Source organism: Octopus bimaculoides, chromosome 5 (assembly GCF_001194135.2).
Source record: "Octopus bimaculoides isolate UCB-OBI-ISO-001 chromosome 5, ASM119413v2, whole genome shotgun sequence".
In the NCBI taxonomy this organism is placed as follows: Eukaryota; Metazoa; Mollusca; class Cephalopoda; order Octopoda; family Octopodidae; genus Octopus; species Octopus bimaculoides.
In genome coordinates, this window is record NC_068985.1 from 17,194,197 (window position 1) to 17,211,548 (window position 17,352).

At 36.9% G+C, this 17,352-nt stretch overlaps 1 protein-coding gene across 1 annotated transcript in view; it reads left to right on the plus strand.

Annotated features, from left to right (window-relative positions):
- The window catches only part of LOC106868427 (inhibitor of nuclear factor kappa-B kinase subunit beta), a 53,806-nt gene that overhangs the window by 26,128 nt on the left and 10,326 nt on the right, over nt 1–17,352 (plus strand). The window contains exons 7-17 of the mRNA XM_014913675.2: nt 510–634; nt 2,542–2,649; nt 5,500–5,635; nt 7,709–7,900; nt 8,944–9,072; nt 10,570–10,661; nt 12,041–12,142; nt 12,283–12,332; nt 13,519–13,586; nt 15,502–15,590; nt 16,860–16,915. Of these exons, the coding sequence (XP_014769161.1) occupies nt 510–634; nt 2,542–2,649; nt 5,500–5,635; nt 7,709–7,900; nt 8,944–9,072; nt 10,570–10,661; nt 12,041–12,142; nt 12,283–12,332; nt 13,519–13,586; nt 15,502–15,590; nt 16,860–16,915 (1,147 nt within the window). The remainder of the gene's footprint in view (nt 1–509; nt 635–2,541; nt 2,650–5,499; nt 5,636–7,708; nt 7,901–8,943; nt 9,073–10,569; nt 10,662–12,040; nt 12,143–12,282; nt 12,333–13,518; nt 13,587–15,501; nt 15,591–16,859; nt 16,916–17,352) is intronic.

The following is a 17,352-nucleotide window of genomic DNA, read 5'->3' on the forward strand; positions in this document are numbered from 1 at the left end:
TGGATCTTTCTGATTTGGCGGGCGCCACTTATTGTTTATGTTTTATTTAGTGTGTTTTCTACCGAAACACTTTAAAACTTCGTATACTTGTATATTTTGTCTTATAGAACAGAAAAAAATTTTTATATTCGAAGCTATTTCATATTAAAAGTTGTCGCACTTTGGCAATTCCAACCAATCACCGACGTCCACTGAGGTGAAAACAACCACTGCTGTGGAATGCAAACAACACGCTCCAGCAGTGCAATGGGATCCCTTCCCCTGAATAAAACTAGTGCCGCTGCTTGTCAACAACAACCATCGGCGGCATTGTTTGAGAATATTAGTATCTGTTAATACTAAGAGAGCTAAAACAGTGTGCAAAGAAAAACATTTTTTACTGTCTTCTTAGATTATTAGATGATGAAATATAAGCAATGACTTGCTGTAAGTTACAAATTTCAGTCTTTGAAAACTTTGGTTATTGCTTACATAAATTATTTCAGAGTACTATTGTGTTTATATTTCAGGCTCCAGAACTTTATCGGAAAGAACAGTATACTCATACAGCTGACTACTGGTCATTAGGGACTGTTATATTCGAGATTATTACTGGTTACCAACCCTTCCTTCCTACTTACTCACCTGTTAAATGGTCAGTATTATTACGACAATAAAGTAATATGTATATTTGTTTTTTTTCTTTTTTAATCTTTTTTTTTTCAGTTAAGAGGGAAGGGCAGTGCCCATGACCTTTTACGGGGCTTCAAAGATTTGTGGGAGACAGGTAGAAAGAAACCTAGGACTGGCCCACATTCTTGCAACAGAATGGACTCTACTAAAGCATGCAAGGGCCAGGTGGTGCTGCTAACCCCACACTCCTCATTGTTTTAGCATTTACATACATGTGTGTGTTTGTGTATCTTTATTTTGACATTGTGTGACAGTCATGAGGGTCGTTGTTATACAAATAGTGTCATTGATTTCCAATATTCTCCAAAAACATTCCTAATCATTGGAAAATATTACTTCCATTGATGACAGGAATAGCATCTAGTCATAGAAAATCTGCCTCAGTAAACCCTGTTCAAGCATGGAGAAGTTGATGCTAAAATTATGAAGATATATATATATATATATATATATATCATCATCATAATCATCATCGTTTGATTATGCTAGCATGGGTTGGACAATTTGACTGTGGACTGGCAAGCCAGAAGGCTGCACCAGGCTCCAGTCTGATCTGGCAGAGTTTCTACAGCTGGATGCCCTTCCTAATGCCAACCACTCCGAGAGTGTAGTGGGTGCTTTTACGTGCCACTGGCACAAGGGCCAGTCACATGGTACTGGCAACGGCCTCGCTCAAAAGATGTTTTTTACGTGCCACCTGCACAGGAACCAGTCCAGCGGCACAGGCAATGACCACTCAAATAATTTTCTAATGTGCCACCAGCACATATATATATATATATTATATACACACACAATGGACTTCTTTTTAGTTTAGTTTCTGTCGACCAAATTCACTCACAAGGCTTTGGTTATCCCATGATGATAATTGCCCAAACTGCTTTGCCATGGAATTGAACCCAAAACCTCATAGTCGGGAAGCAAGTTTCTTAACCACACAGTTACACCTGCATTAGGAAAGCTGGGAATGCCTTTCTTACAGCTATTTTAATGTTGAACAACACCTACAACAACCTATACATGTTATGGGACATACTCATACACTTTGAACACAGGAATAACTTTTTTTTTCAAACTGTCTAAAAACTCCAGGGTTTTGAATTCATTTCTTTAATTCACTAACAACTGGCTGACTTCTACAGTTGTTAAGTTGATTGAAAGTAAACACTGATTCTCTCTTACATATATTTTATTGTAAATATAAAAGCTCCTCTACTTGCCCAAGGTGCCATGTAGTGGGACTGAACCCAGAACCATGTGGCTGGAAAGCAAACTTCTTATCACACAGCCACACACTACTTTCCAATACATACTGTCACTTGTTTCTTTGAGTCTTACTCATCATCATTGTCATTTAATGCCCGCTTTCCATGCTGGCATGGGTTGGATGATTTGACTGAGGGCTGGCAAGCCAGAAGACTGCACCAGGAGGCTGCACCAGGCTCCAATCTGATCTGGCAAAGTTTCTGCAGCTGGATACCCTTCCTAACACCAACCACTCCGAGAGTGTAGTAGGTATTTTTGACATGCGACTGGCATGAGGGCCAGTCAGGCAGTACTGGCATTGACCGCACTTGAATGGTGCTTTTTATGTGCCACTGGCACGGGAGCCATCAAGCTGCTCTGGCAACGACCATGCTTCACTGGTGCTTTTTACGTCCCACTGGCACAGGATCAGTCAGCCAGCACTGGCAACGACCATGCTAGAATGGCGTTTTTGACATACCACCGGCACGGGAGCCAATCAGGCGGCACTGGAAACAACCATGCTCACATGGTGCTTTTTATGTGCCACTGACATGGGTGCCATATAACTGAATATGGTTGTGCTTTTAAAGAAACAATTTAATTTATTTCAATATTTTATAGGTATGAAGAAGTTAATAAGAAAAAAGATGATCACATATCTGTACAATGTATGCCTGATAGAAGCATTCATTTCTCATCAGAACTTCCTAAATGTATTAAGCTTTGCAGGTAAGTTTGAAAATAATTTGTTACTTGGTATTATTTGTTACTTTGATAATCCATTCAGGTAATGAATTGGCAAAATCCTTAGTACTTTGGACAAAATGTTTCTAGTATTTAGTTACAGCAGTTAATGTCCTGAGTTCTAATTACATCATGATCAGTTTTACCTTTTATCCTTCTGGGTTTAGTAAAATAATATAGTTTCAAGCGAGGAAGCATTTTGATATTTCTCTCTGTAAGGCATCTGTGATAATGACTAGAATTATGAAAGAAGATCAGAACCAATTGACAAATAAAAAATAAAGAAGTGAAGCACAACTAAATATGTTTTAACACATGATTTCCTATCAGGAATCTTGCATACTAAATGCAAAAATGAGATAAATACAGAATTCCTCTGAATTTGGTAGTAATTGTTGTGTTGTATTATTGTTTTTTTTAAATACTATTTTACCTCAATTATAACTGTTGTCAAATCACTAAATTTGCTGTCTCTCACCATGTTTTATTTTATTGCAATCATGACAGTCTCCACCCACCCCATTATCATCATCATCGTCATTTAACGTCTGTTGTCCATGCTGGGGCATGGGTTGAATGGTTTGACTGGGCTGGCACACTGGAAGGCTACACCAGGTTCCAGTCTGATTTGGCATGGTTTTCTACAGCTGGAAGCCCTTCCTACTGCCAACCACTCCAAGAGTGTAATGAGTGCTTTTACATGCCTCCGGCATGGGTGCCATTTGCGTATCTGCCACGACTGCAATTTTGCTCAGCTTGATGGATCTCCTTCTCAAGCACAATATAATGCTAAAGGTTTTGGTCATTGCCTCTGTGAGGCCCAACACTTGAAAGGAACTCGGCCACTTTGGCTCCACGAGGCCCAACACTGGAAAGGAACTCAGCCACTATGCCTCCATGAGGTTGTATTCATTTTTATCATCCAGTGTTAAGGCTGCTTCTGCTGGTGCCACATTAAAAGCACTCATGCTGGTGCCATGTAGAAGCGCTCATGAGGTGCCACATTAAAAGCACCCAACTCGCACTGTAAAGTGGTTGGCATTAGGAAGGGCATTCATTCATAGAAATCAAGCCAAATCAGACTGGAATCTGGTGCAGCTCTCCAGTTTGTCAGCTCCAGTCAAACCATCCAAATTATGCCAGCATGGAAAATGGACATTAAAGGATGAGGATAATGGTGATTCATTTGATATCATACATGTGTGGATGTATATGTGCACGTGCACACACACACACACACACATATATATATATATAGCTCTTTGATGCAAACAGAAGTAAGAGTTCCTTGAAATTTTATATGTCTGTCTTTATTCTTGCAACCATGTTGGGGCATCACCTTAAGGGTTTAGACAAACAAATCAATCTCGGTACCTTTTTTTTTTTTTTTCTTTTAACCCTGATACTTAAAATCTGTCTATCAGCCTCTTTTGCCAAACCACTAACTTATGGGAACATAACCTAACACTGGTTGTCAGGTGGAGGATAGGGTGGGGACAAATACAAATCCACACACACACACACACACACACACACACACACACACACATATATGTGATAGGCTTCTTCATAGCTTCTATCAAACTCTCTCAAAAGGCATTGATCAGCCCAGGGCTATTGTAGAAGACATTGGCTATAGTGCCATGCAGTGGGACTCAATCCAAAGCTGCATGGTTGCAAAGCAAGCTTCTTAACCCCACAGCCACACCCGCACTGCAGCCTAATTGGTATGTACATTATTTACATTATTTACATTGGATGGCTATGTGTCCTCATCTTGTTTGTTGTTACCACAACGTCTCAGCTGATTTTACTCTCCAACCTTCATCAGGTGTCCTGGTAGAATTTTGAAGCCAACAAACAAAATGAGGACACATATCCGTCCAATGTGAATAATGTAAATAATGTTCAGAATTTCTCATCTTTAAATTACAGAACACTACTTACTATGCTTTTGCAACACCCACCTCCACTACTGATTAAGTCACCTGGGTACGTCTAGTGAGTTGTCTCAACATTTGAAATAATCTACCTCATGGGGTCTCTTACTCTGACTATTTCTGTGCATCAACTGCTTATGTAGTCCTCTGTCAGCCTGCATGTTACTCTCCTGCATCTTTTTCCGAGTCATAGTTTACATTATGGCAACAAATGTTCTTCTCTCAATCTCTTCCTTTCTATTTAACCATTTAGCATTTAAACCAAACCATATCTGGCCAAAATATTCTACCTGTTTTATTATCAAATAGGGCAGATATGGTTTCGTATGTGTATTTCGTGTGCAAGATTCTTGATGTGGATACGTGTGTTGAAAGAAATACAATTAAACCTTGGGAGAGGCATTATGCTGGTAATAAACGCACGCACTAGTTCAGTCCTTTATTAATTTATAAGCAGTATTTAGTTTTTTGTTAAATCATTTCATTGCACTCTTGCAATCTCTTCAGTAACAAAAAACTAATTACTGTTTATAAATTAATAAAGGACTGAACCAGTGCATGTGTTTATTACCGGCATAATGCCTCTCCCAAGGTTTAATTGTAGATATGGTTTGTTTTTCATACTTACTCTACAATATCATTCTAATAATATAATAATCACTTGATTGAAATCTCGATGCTTTGAGATAATGCATAATTAATTCAAAACAATGTGAATGAATAAGTGTTACATTTGAGAGAGTAATCTAAATGCTAAAGGGTTAAATATAATACTGATCAAACATCTCCATTTTCATTATCAGAAGTATTTTATGTCTTCTTGTGAATAGTTTTATACTATTAATTCTTTTTATATGAAATTGATGAGATCAAACTTATTTCTATTATTCTACAGCCCCCTAAAACAAAGCTTTGAAAAATGGTTAAAGACAATGCTTTTGTGGGATGCTGATGCTCGTGGCAATGACAGTAAAGAGAAATCTAGTAAACAGTGGTGTTTCCAGCAATTAGAGAAAATACTAGAATCTCAGGTATTCAGTTATGTGTGCTATAGTTTGTTAAGCACTTTTTTCTCTGTAATTTTTTGCGAATTGATCTATAACCAGTACAGAACTAAAGGACTAAATTATTCATCTTTTATATGTTTTAGTCATTGGACTGTTACCATGCTAGGGCACTGCTTTGATGGGTCAAAGAAATCAACCTTAATACCTTTTTTTTTTTTTTTCAAGTCTTGTAATTTTTCTAGTTGTCTCTTTAACCAAACCACTTAGTAATGGGAACATAAACAAACCAGTACTTGTTGTCAAGCAGTAAGGAGAGACAAAGATACACACACACACACACACACACATATATATTGTCGCCATTTTATATTTTCAATTTCACGCATGCGCATTGTTTGTTTTTGATTTTGTCAACTATACAGTATAGTAGGGTCAGTTGGGCACCGTTTGTGAGAAAAACAGCACCATGATGCAATTCACTCTGCCAGAAATTTGGAAACGCTATGCTGTACTGTTTGACATTTGCTCCAGAAGCTCCAATACGGACATTTCAGAGTGTTTGGGTGTCAATCTAAGGATATGTACTGAGAGTGATAAAAATCAAACATCCAGTCAATATCATGGTGTTTGGAGTGATCACTAGCAATGGCAGCGTTATGCCTTCATTCATCTACCTACACAGCCTCAAACTCAACACATAGGCCTACATCAAGTGCCTGGAGGAAGTAGTGCTGCCCTGGATCAAGAGGGTGGCTGCTGGAAGACCCTATGTCTGGCAACAGGACTCTGCACCATGTCACACAAGAACACAGTCATGGCTGTCAGACAATTTCTATGACCACATCACCCCTAACATCTAGCCACCTAACTCTCCAGACTGCAACTCTGTTGATTATTGTGTGTAGGGCGTAGTTGAGCGAGAAACCAACAAAACCCCTTGTAATACCAAAGATGAACTGAAGGCAAGGATTATGGCAGCATTCACAAAATTAAACAAGGAAACCATCCAGAAGAGTTGCAGGAGATTCCAAAGTAGTCTGCAGGCCATGGCTGAAGCCAATGGCAATTTTTATTGAATAAATTTACTCTTTAGTATTTCAAGATGCTTTTATGGGATTTTGGTAAATATATCTGTTAAAATGAGATGTCAGTGTTATTTTCATTTTTGCTAATAACAAAATGATACTAGTTATCATATGGAAAATGGACATTAAATGGTGATGATGTTGTTGGTGGTGGCAGCATGTATTGTGTGTGTGTGTGTATATATATATATATATATCATCATCATCATCATCATCATCGTTTAACAGCCGCTTTCCATGTTGGCATGGGTTGGATGATTTGACTGAGGACTGGCGAACCAGATGGCTGCACCAGGCTCCAATCTGATCTGGCAGAGTTTCTACACCAGCCACTCTGAGAGTGTAGTGGGTGCTTTTCGTGCCACCGGCACAAGGGCCAGTCAGGCAGTACTGGCAATGGCCACGCTCAAATGATGTTTTTTACGTGCCATATATATATATATATATATATATATATATGATACACACACACACACACACACACACTTTGTCAAGAAGTTTGCTTCTCAGTCATATAATCCCACATTCGATCCCAGTGTTTTCTGCTATAGCCATGTGAGTAAAATTTGGTTGCTGGAAACTCCACAGGTCATTGTGTGCCTGCCTCTCTCTCTCTCTTTCATGTGTGTGTGTTTGACTATACTGGTATAAACACCATAAATATATTTATACCTGTAAAAAGTCAGCCATTCATTAAACAGAGTCCAATAAAAATGTGCCAAACCAATCTCTGAGGTTGATATAAATAACTAACTAAAATACTTGAAGGTGGACCTAGCATGGGTATGATCCACTCACTGGAATTAGTAAAATGATAAAAGAAAATCTTGGCTATTGGTTGGTTCTTTTTTTTTTTTTTTTTTTTAATTATAACAAAAATTCATTCATTCATAATTGTTTCCCAAATGTAATTTTGAGGAGAAACATAAAATATTTTGTGATAACAATGTTAACATTAAATGTGCTTCATTATCTTCAGACAGTCTTCATTTAAATATTCTATATTTTCCAGATACTACGCATCTACCATGTCACAAAAAACAATTTACTGTGTTATATGTTGGAACCAGATCAAAGAATTGATGCCATACAGAATATAATATCTATGGAAGCTGATGTCCCTTCGAATGAACAAATCATTATCAAAGGAGATGGTCAAATTATTGATCGGCGGCAATTTGCTAAAGATTTCCTCTCAGATAATGTAATTCATTGATGTCATTTATTTTTGTTTCATTTTTTATTGTAGTAATTAGTGTGTGGCTGGAGGATAAAGAAGCTTGCTTCCTAGCCCAGTAGTCCTACCAATGCTATCCAAGGGAAAGGCAAAGGCTGATGCAGCTTGGCACCAATAACATTGCAACTCACATCTACACCTGAGTGAACTGGAGCAACATGAAACAAAGTGTCTTGCACAAGAACACAACACACAGCCCAGTCCAGAAATCAAACTCACTACTTCATGATTATGAGCTCAACACTCTAACCACTGAGCCATGTGCCTTCACCGCAGCATGGTAGCATTCCACATATTGAAACCAGTAAAGAAATACATCTAGTTGCTAACATCCTTGAAATCAAATGAGTTGCAATTAAATTAGAAAACAATATATTGAATGAATTCAATTTCATCAATGGTTGTAGATGATAGAATCGGTAGAGCATTAAACAAAATTTTTTCTTCCTGTGAAATTAGCATGATATTCTAAACTCAATGAACATTAATTCGTTCGTTCGTTTAACGTCCTCTTTCCATGCTAGCATGGGTTGGATGATTTGACTGAGGACTGGTGAACCAGATGGCTACACCAGGCTCCAATCTGATCTGGCAGAGTTTCTACAGCTGGATGCCCTTCCTAACGCCAACCACTCCGAGAGTGTAGTGGGTGCTTTTTACTTGCCCCACCGGCACGAGGGCCAGTCTGGCGGTACTGGCAACAGCCATGCTCAAATGGTGTTTTTTATGTGCCACCTGCACAGGAGCCAGTCCAGTGGCACTGGCAATGACCTTGCTTGAATGTTGTTTTCATGTGCCAGTAAAATTATAAAATAATAATTAGAATAAACCATTGTACTCCCTGATGTAATCTGTGATCCAAGCCACTCTCAACTTTATTTGTTACAATTTTAAAGAAGTAAAACTAATGTTTGGAACCATTTTCTGTTAAGGTTTATTTTTTTACTTGGTTTTGTTGTTTTTAAAAATTAATTAAATGGGTTTTTTTTTTTTTTCTTTATTTCATTTAGGATGAAGTATCACTTTTTCTTCTTGATAAGAGAAATCTAAATGGAAAACCAGATTACAATACCCATACGAAATATCCAGAACAATTGCAAGTCATTCTGGGAAATGCCAATAATAAATTGAACAATTATGTAAGTTTTTTTCAGTTGGTTTGATGAGGCTATGGTCCATTGTTGGGATTTAAGTAACAACAACAAAAAAAATTATTTAAATTTTTAACCCCTACTCCACATCAAGTGAGTCTCTGTGTATGTATAAAAGAAAAAAACATGTTTACTAACAAGTACAAAAAATGTTATTTAAATCTAAACCCCACTCTGCATCAAGCAAATCCATGTGTGTGTGTGTGTAAGAAAAAGCATTTACTAAAGAAAAGTATGTTATTAAAATAAATTATCTTTTACATACTTATTTAAATCACTCCATCACCCTAATGAAATTCCCTACACAAATGCATACACACTCACACTGACAAACACAAGCATACACTCAGCTTGAGCAATATACTTTTATAGAGAATGAGAAAGTTTATCATGAAAAAATGAAAGAGATAAACAAATAGAAGGCGAGAAAGATCTTTTCTGTTGTCACAATTTTTGAAATTTTCAAATTTAGGGAAAATTTTTGAATTTGGTGTATTGATGTACTTTTTCATGCTAAATCTGAGTTTGTGATTCATTTATTCCAGAAAAGTTTTAGAAAAATGTTACAGAGGATTAAATTTTGAACGTTTTCACCAAATCAGAAAACAGGATTTGGAAGCTAAGCATTTCGTGCATGATAGGCTGTGTATCATAAAATGAAAGTAAACATTAGAAGATGAGACTTTTCACAAAATGAAAGCTATGCTTGAGGGTTAATACATATACAGAGAGAATGAGTGTCAAAGTGTATTGTAAATAGAGAGATGGATTGATGGTGTTAGATAGAGAGTGGGAGATTTGTCGATCTAAAAGTCACTTCTTGTCATCATCATCATCATCATCATCATCATTTAACATCCGCTTTCCATGCTAGCATGGGTTGGATGATTTGACTGGGGACTGGTGAACCAGATAGCTACACCAGACTCCAATCTGATCTGGCAGAATTTCTACAGCTGGATGCCCTTCCTAACACCAACCACTCCGAGAGTGTAGTTGGTGCTTTTTATGTGCCACCGGCATGAGGGCCAGTCCGGCAGTACTGGCAACGGCCACGCTCAAATGGTGTTTTTTACGTGCCACCTGCACAGGAGTCAGTAAATTATATTCTTTTATTATTACATACAGGCAACATTGTCTTTGGGATGCAGATTTTGAAAATCAAATTCGTTTATCTGGAGGATGCACCATTTAAGAGCCTTTTTGGGCTAAACACACATACATGACCACATACATTCACATTTATCATCATCATCATCATCATCATTTAATATCCATGTTCATCCAAAGCAATGATTAGCAACATTACGAAACCTATATGCTTTTGAATCTCTTTAACAATTCACAATAATGACTTTTATTACTTTTATTCCTACCTCAGTTCATCTAATTGTATATATCTATTGTTACTTTATATATATATATATAAATGTATATACACACACGCACACACTTTATTCTTGAATTTGTTGTTCCATGTTGCAGGAACCAAAGAGACTATTTGCTGAAACATTATATTTCTGTAAGAATTTAGAAGAAAAATCTCGGCGCCTTATACAGAGTGTAGCAGCTTGCAGGTTTGTATTATGAAAAATGTTTTCATCATCATCTTCATCATTTTATAGTATTCTTGTATTTGCATATGTAAACATACTATTTAATGTTTGTGCAATAGAAATAGTTCATCATCATCTTCATTATTTAACATCCACATTTCTATGATTTCATGAGTCTGATGGAATTTGTTGAGACAGATTTTCTATGGCCAGATTCCCTTCCTGTTACCAGCCCTCAACTGTTTTCAAGCAAGGTAATGTTTTCCCATGGCCAGACATATTCTCCATAGAAAAATGGAAATGAAAAACCTTACAATCATCATGTGATGTTTAGACAAAGGTACATGTGCATACACTCTCACACACACACTTATGTATGATGAGCTTCTTTCAGTTTCCATCTATCAAATCCACTTACTAGGCTTTAATTGAATTGGAGCTACAGTAGATGACACTTACCCAAGATACCATGTGAGTTTCTCAACCACATAGCTACACCTGTACCTATTTTATAAAATTATATATTGTGTACACATAATCATTGAGGTCTTCTTTTTCTCGTCGGTGGTACCTGACTGGTCTCGTGCCGGTGGCACATAAAATGCACCATTCGAGCGTGGTCATTGCCAGTGCCACTTGACTGGCTCCCTTGCCAGTGACATTTAAAAAGCACCATTTGAGCATAGTCATTGCCAGTCATGCCTGACTGGCTCCGTTTGATAAGAGTAGTCCAACCCACTCAAAAGGTCCCTGAATAAGGGTTGTTTAAGGATGTTGAATGAAACACATGTTTCCAGATTTGAATTATTCAAACCCCAAAGAATTCCTTTCAACACATGGCTATGATGCTCCCCCACTACTTCTGCTTGTGATCAGAGATGCACATATCGTCAGCCACCAAGGGACATGCTCAACTGGTTAAGGTCAAACAACTGACAAGCAAATCTGTGGTATTGAGCAGAATATTTGCTATAGCCCATTTTTTATACCAAGACAAAACAATGTACATGATAACACTTCCAATTTGTTAAGATCAGAAGCTATGAGAGCCACTGCTTGGTACTGCATCAGGGCATTTATTATTATTACTACTACTACTACTACTACTACTACTACTATCACTAAGGCAGTGAACTGACTGAATGCACGCTGGCCAAAATGCTTTGTGGTATTTTATCTGTCACTACAGTTCAAATTCTGCTGAGGTCGACTTTGCCTTTCATCTTTCTGGGGTTCGTTAAACACTGCAGCTGATGTAATCGACTAGTCCCTTCCCTGAAAATTTCAGGCCTTGTTCCGTTAGTAGAAAGGATTACTACTACTACTACTACTACTACTACAACGACTATTATATATTTTTATGTTGCTATATAAAATTTAAATTTGTTCTTTCTTTCCAGAAAATCCCTAGCAATTGATAATAAACAATTTTTAAGTGATAAAGCACGTCCCTGTGATATCAAACCTCAAATTTACAGAAAAGCTGACATTCGTTCAAAAAGGTAAAACAATAGATCATATTCTTGTTTTCTATTGAAATAATATTTATGGAATTGATACCAAGTGTTTGGTGCTTTTCACTATTAAAAGATGTTTGTGAGTGAATGCGTTTTTTAATAAATCAATTTTTTTTTTTTTCCAGTTTGCAACTGAATAAAAGGAAATTTAAAAGTTTAAAGCTAAAACCACCAGGTGTGTATGTATTATTACCTTTTTTTTGTTGTTGTTGTTGTTAGCATTGTTGTGTGGTAAGAAGTTTGCTTCCCAACCACGTGGTTCTAGGCTCAGTATCACTGCATGGACCTTTTGCATATCATCATCATCGTTTAACATCTGCTTTCCATGCTGATATAGGTTGGACAGTTTTACTGAGGACTGGCAAGCCAGAAGGCTGCACCAGGCTCCAATCTGATCTGGCAAAGTTTCTACAACTGGATACCCTTCCTAATGCCAACCACTTTGAGAGTGTAGTGGGTGCTTTTTACGTGCCATTGGCATAAGGGCCAGTGAGGCAGTACTGGCATCGACAACGCTTGAACGGTGATGCTTACATGCCACCGGCATGGAAGCCATTCAGGTGGCACTGGCAACAGGTGTGACTTCTATTACAGCCCTGGGCTAAACATAGTTTTCTGCATGGCCTTGGTGTATGTGTGTGTTACTATCTCCTCGCCTTGACATCACATCATAGTTGTATACGGGTGTTTCCATCATGCAGGCAGTGTTCTTTGTTTCTGATTTTCTGTGAAAACATGTCTGGTCATGAGAAAAATATTACCTTTCTTGGAAACAGTGAGGGTCGGTGACATGCATCTTATCTAAACCTGTCCTTTCTTGTAATAACTATGCAATGGTTCTCTCTTTCATTTTCATGACTTGGTCCATCAGCTTGTAATTATTCTTCTCGTGTGCCCTCCTCTCTCACTTGTAACTAACAATGGTATTGCTAAATCAATCATAGTGATAACACCTTTCTATACAATCTGATTCTGTATCTAAGGGAGTGCATATATAGTATTTAATTACTGGATTACTAATACAGCATCAGTTATAAATAATAATGCATACAAAATCATATTCATATGTATTTAGCTCCATTGTGAAATTATAGCATTGTAATTAAACCACAAGGATTTTCAGCAGCTTGGAATAAGGATTGGTAACAATACTAGTCTCATCCTACCGATGCAAACATCATTCAGACAAGATGTTGCTTTTACTTTTTATGATGATGATGAGTAGTTGCATAAATTTTTAATAATTACCAAAATACATGCATTATTCCTATTTTTTTTAAAAATCTAATTTCTTTCTTTGTTGTGATTCTTCTTTAACTAATCAATATATTATAAGTGCTTCTCTTCTTTTATTCTTACAGAAACATATAATGATGTTATAGATGGCTGGAGCAAAATGATTTCAGAATTGGAAGAAATTAAAAGTTTTGTGAGTAAAATTTAATGTTTCAAATTCATTAGGTAAAATTTACCATTAAACACAATATATATTGCTTTCTCATGATGTCAAAATAACTTCTTTGTAGCTTTATCTTTTCTTAGATATTTCATCTATTTATATCTAAAGCTTCCATCAATTAGGGTTGGCCATACATCTACACCTGGACAGTCCCTTCTTAATGCATGAACACACTTGGTCGTTGCCTAGAGACCCCTCAGATGTAGGGGCCCTATCTTAATCTGTGTATGCTGCAGTATGTTGTCATTAAAGATGTTGGGGATCTCCAGTGCATTGTTTTGCTCTGGGGCTTAAAGGGTAAAGGTTAAAGCCTTCCTTTGGGCAAGGTTGTTTATGGAAGACCAGTAGTAACCAATGCATACCAGCCTCTACTCTCCATGCTACCAATATTATCCAAGGGAAAACAAAGGTTGATAAGGGGCTTATAATGCTGTTAAGACAGCCTTGCCCCTAGAAATCCTCTCCAGGTTGCAAGCCTGGACAAGGATTCTTTTATGGTGGAACCAGCAGTTTTCCATGCTTCAAGTTTCTCCTCTCCACACCACTGATGTGTCCCAGCAGTAGGCAAGGGTTAGTATAGTTTAGCACAAATGTCATCACTGATGAATTCAGACAGTAAAGACCTGACGAAAATATTAGAGAGTAAAGAGTAAGGGAAGAAAATGCCCATGGGATATGTCTTCCTTGAAGAAAATAGCAGTTGTATTTGGCCTTCTAATTTCATTTGAAACTCCTACTCTTTTTTTTTTTGTTTTTGCATTTTTACTTGGTACTCTTTCTTTCAATACAATTTTATTTTCCAGAATATTTTGGTGGGATTTTGATCTGTGAACAAACGAATTCTGTGGTTGACAATAAAGTGTTTCATTAGAAAGTTCAATTATTTCCTCCAAATGAAATTTTTTAGTGTTGAAATTATAAAATATCTTCTGCTACTTTCTCTTTTTTTTTTCAGCAGTTAATGTTAGTTTAGTAACTGTTTTACTAATATTTATATATTTTGAAGGTAGTGCTCCAGCATGGCTGCAGTCAAATGACTGAAACAAGTAAAAAGATAAAGGAATATATTTTACCGAGTATTATATCAATCATTAAGCTTTTGTATAAATTATATATTTGTGCATATATTCATCATCCTCAACATATGTCCACTTTCTCTGCTGGCATTGGTTGTACCAGACTTTGCAGTTTGAGTCACTGTTGGGAGCTTGCACTCATACTTGTCATTTGGTTGGTTTCTCCTGTTGGTTGACTTTTATATAATTATAAATTACTGTATATTCCAGAATGATATTTTTGTCAATCATCATCTTTATCATCCTCTAATTTCCATTTTCCATGCTGGCATGGGTTGGATGGTTCTAGCAAGTCAGAAGTCTGCACCAAGTTCTGTTGTCTGCTTTGGCATGGCATTCTGTAAAGTGGATATCATTCCTAATGCCAACCACTTTACAGAATGTATTGGGTGCCTTTTATGTGGCAACAACAGCAGTGACGTCCCCAAGTAACTTGTAAGACAAGACCCCTCAACTGAGGGCAGGAGTAGTATTGAGAGATAGAAAAATGTGTCTTGCAGTAGAGAAGAAAAAAAGCTGCCTCAGGTGGAGAAAGAGAAAGAGATGGTGAAGATGAGATAGTGAGAGAGCGTGGCCCCCAAGTTACAGGGAGGTGTCCACAGTCAAGTCAAAAATGCATTTTAATTAAGTTTATGAATCTGTGTTGCAAGATCTCTGATGTGAAGTCATGTGTTGAAACAACAATACATATTAATTAATTATTATTACAACTGCATTACATGTCTCTTCATATATTTTTCACTCTTTTCTATAGTTTAGCCATAATTATTTGTTTTATATAATTTGAGAACAAAATATATTTATTACAGGTCCGACAGTCTGAAGCAACAGAGGAAGTAGATTTCTCCAGTAATAAAAGCACTTCTTTTAATGAGAGATATGAAACTTTAAAAAATATGTAAGTTTAAAAAAAATTTTTATAATAATAATAATTGTGATGATGATGAACCTATTGTATACAGTGCTGAAGTGCTGTACAACTATTCAGAACAGGTAACCAAAGTGCATGTACAGTACATAGAATAATGCACACAAAGTGAACAGTGAATGAGTCAGTTAGAAAAAAGTGGGGAGTACATCAGGTGTACTGTTTGCAAATATCAGGAAGCATGGAAGATGTAGTGTCCTGACAGCTAACAACTGATGCAAGTAGTTTATTCCATGCTTCAGTAATTCTGAGTGAAAAGATGTTTCCAAAAGTCATGGATGCTGTGTTGGTTTTTGATTTTGTAAGCATGTCCACGGCTGTTTGACATATGGAATTCAAAAAGGTGCCCAAGGTTGTTGTTGGAAGGATAGTGGTTAATCTTGTGGGTGGCTATCAAGTCAGTTTCTATACATCAGAGCTTTAATGTGTCCATACCCAGGGAAGCAAAACATTAAGAGTATAGAAGATTCCTGATGGTAGGTACTCGCCTTGTTGCATGTTTCTGAACAGTTTTCAGATGTGCTAAGCAAGATTGGGTTCCAGACTGGTGATGCAAAGTGTGGACATACCATAGCCATGCACAGCTTTAAATAATTAATTGTTGAGTAGCTGTCAAAGGTCTTGCTGAGTGATGCTAAGACACCCTTGGCCTTCTTGACAATTTTAGAAATGTGATTTGTCCAACACAAATTGCTGTAGGCAATAATGTCCAGGTCACATTCACTAGGAGACTACTTAAGATTGGTAGTACTCTTTTTGTTTAAGCTGGTACTTATTTTAATGGTCTCTTTTTGCCAAACTACTAAGTTACAGGGATGTAGCCACACCGACACCAGTTGTCAAGCAGTGATGAGGGACAAACACAAACACACAGGCACATATAATATACATGACAGGCTTCTTTCAGTTTCCATCTACCAAATCCACTCATAAAACTTTGCTGGCCTGAGACTATAGTAGAAAATATTTGCCTGAGGTGCTACCCAGTGGGACTGAATCAGGAACAATGTGGCTGGAAAGCAAGCTTCTTACCACACATCCATGCATGCACCTATCCATCCATGCCTGTGCCTATGAATGTAAAAAAAATTTTTTTAAATAGAGCACTGTTTATATTTTATTGACATGTAAAAAATAGTATAAATTCTAAAATAATCTCCGATATACAAAGTTCTTATTAACCCAGAGACATTGTATATTTTTCTCATTAAATTTAATAATTTCTCTTTCTGCCTCTAGAGTTGAAGATTTAAATGAATTGTATACGTCAATGAACTTTACAGAAGCAACTGTAGGTAAGTATGGGAGCATCCAATGTTGTAAATAAATTTCAGAATAATTTTTATAACTAACAATATAGCCTGGCTTTGCACGGGATTAAGTTAGGATTATTAAGTTAATCAAGAGCTTTGTTTCAAGCCAAACTAAGTAACACCGATGTCAAATTTGAGCAAAATCCATTCAAATTGGTAAACATTTGGCTGAAAATGGGTTGCAGACAATTTGATTGGGAAATCTCATAAGGAATCAATTTATTGATTTTTCCACATTTTTTTTCTTTTTTTTCTTTTTTTGAGAACTTAAAGCATTCAAAGATCCCATGAGTCCTAAGTAACGCCGGCATCAAGTTTGAACAAAATACATCAAAATTGGTAAAAGTTATGGTTGAAAATGGGGTGTAGCCAATTTTAGTGAGAAATCCTGTAAGGAATCTGTTTATCGATTTTTCTCA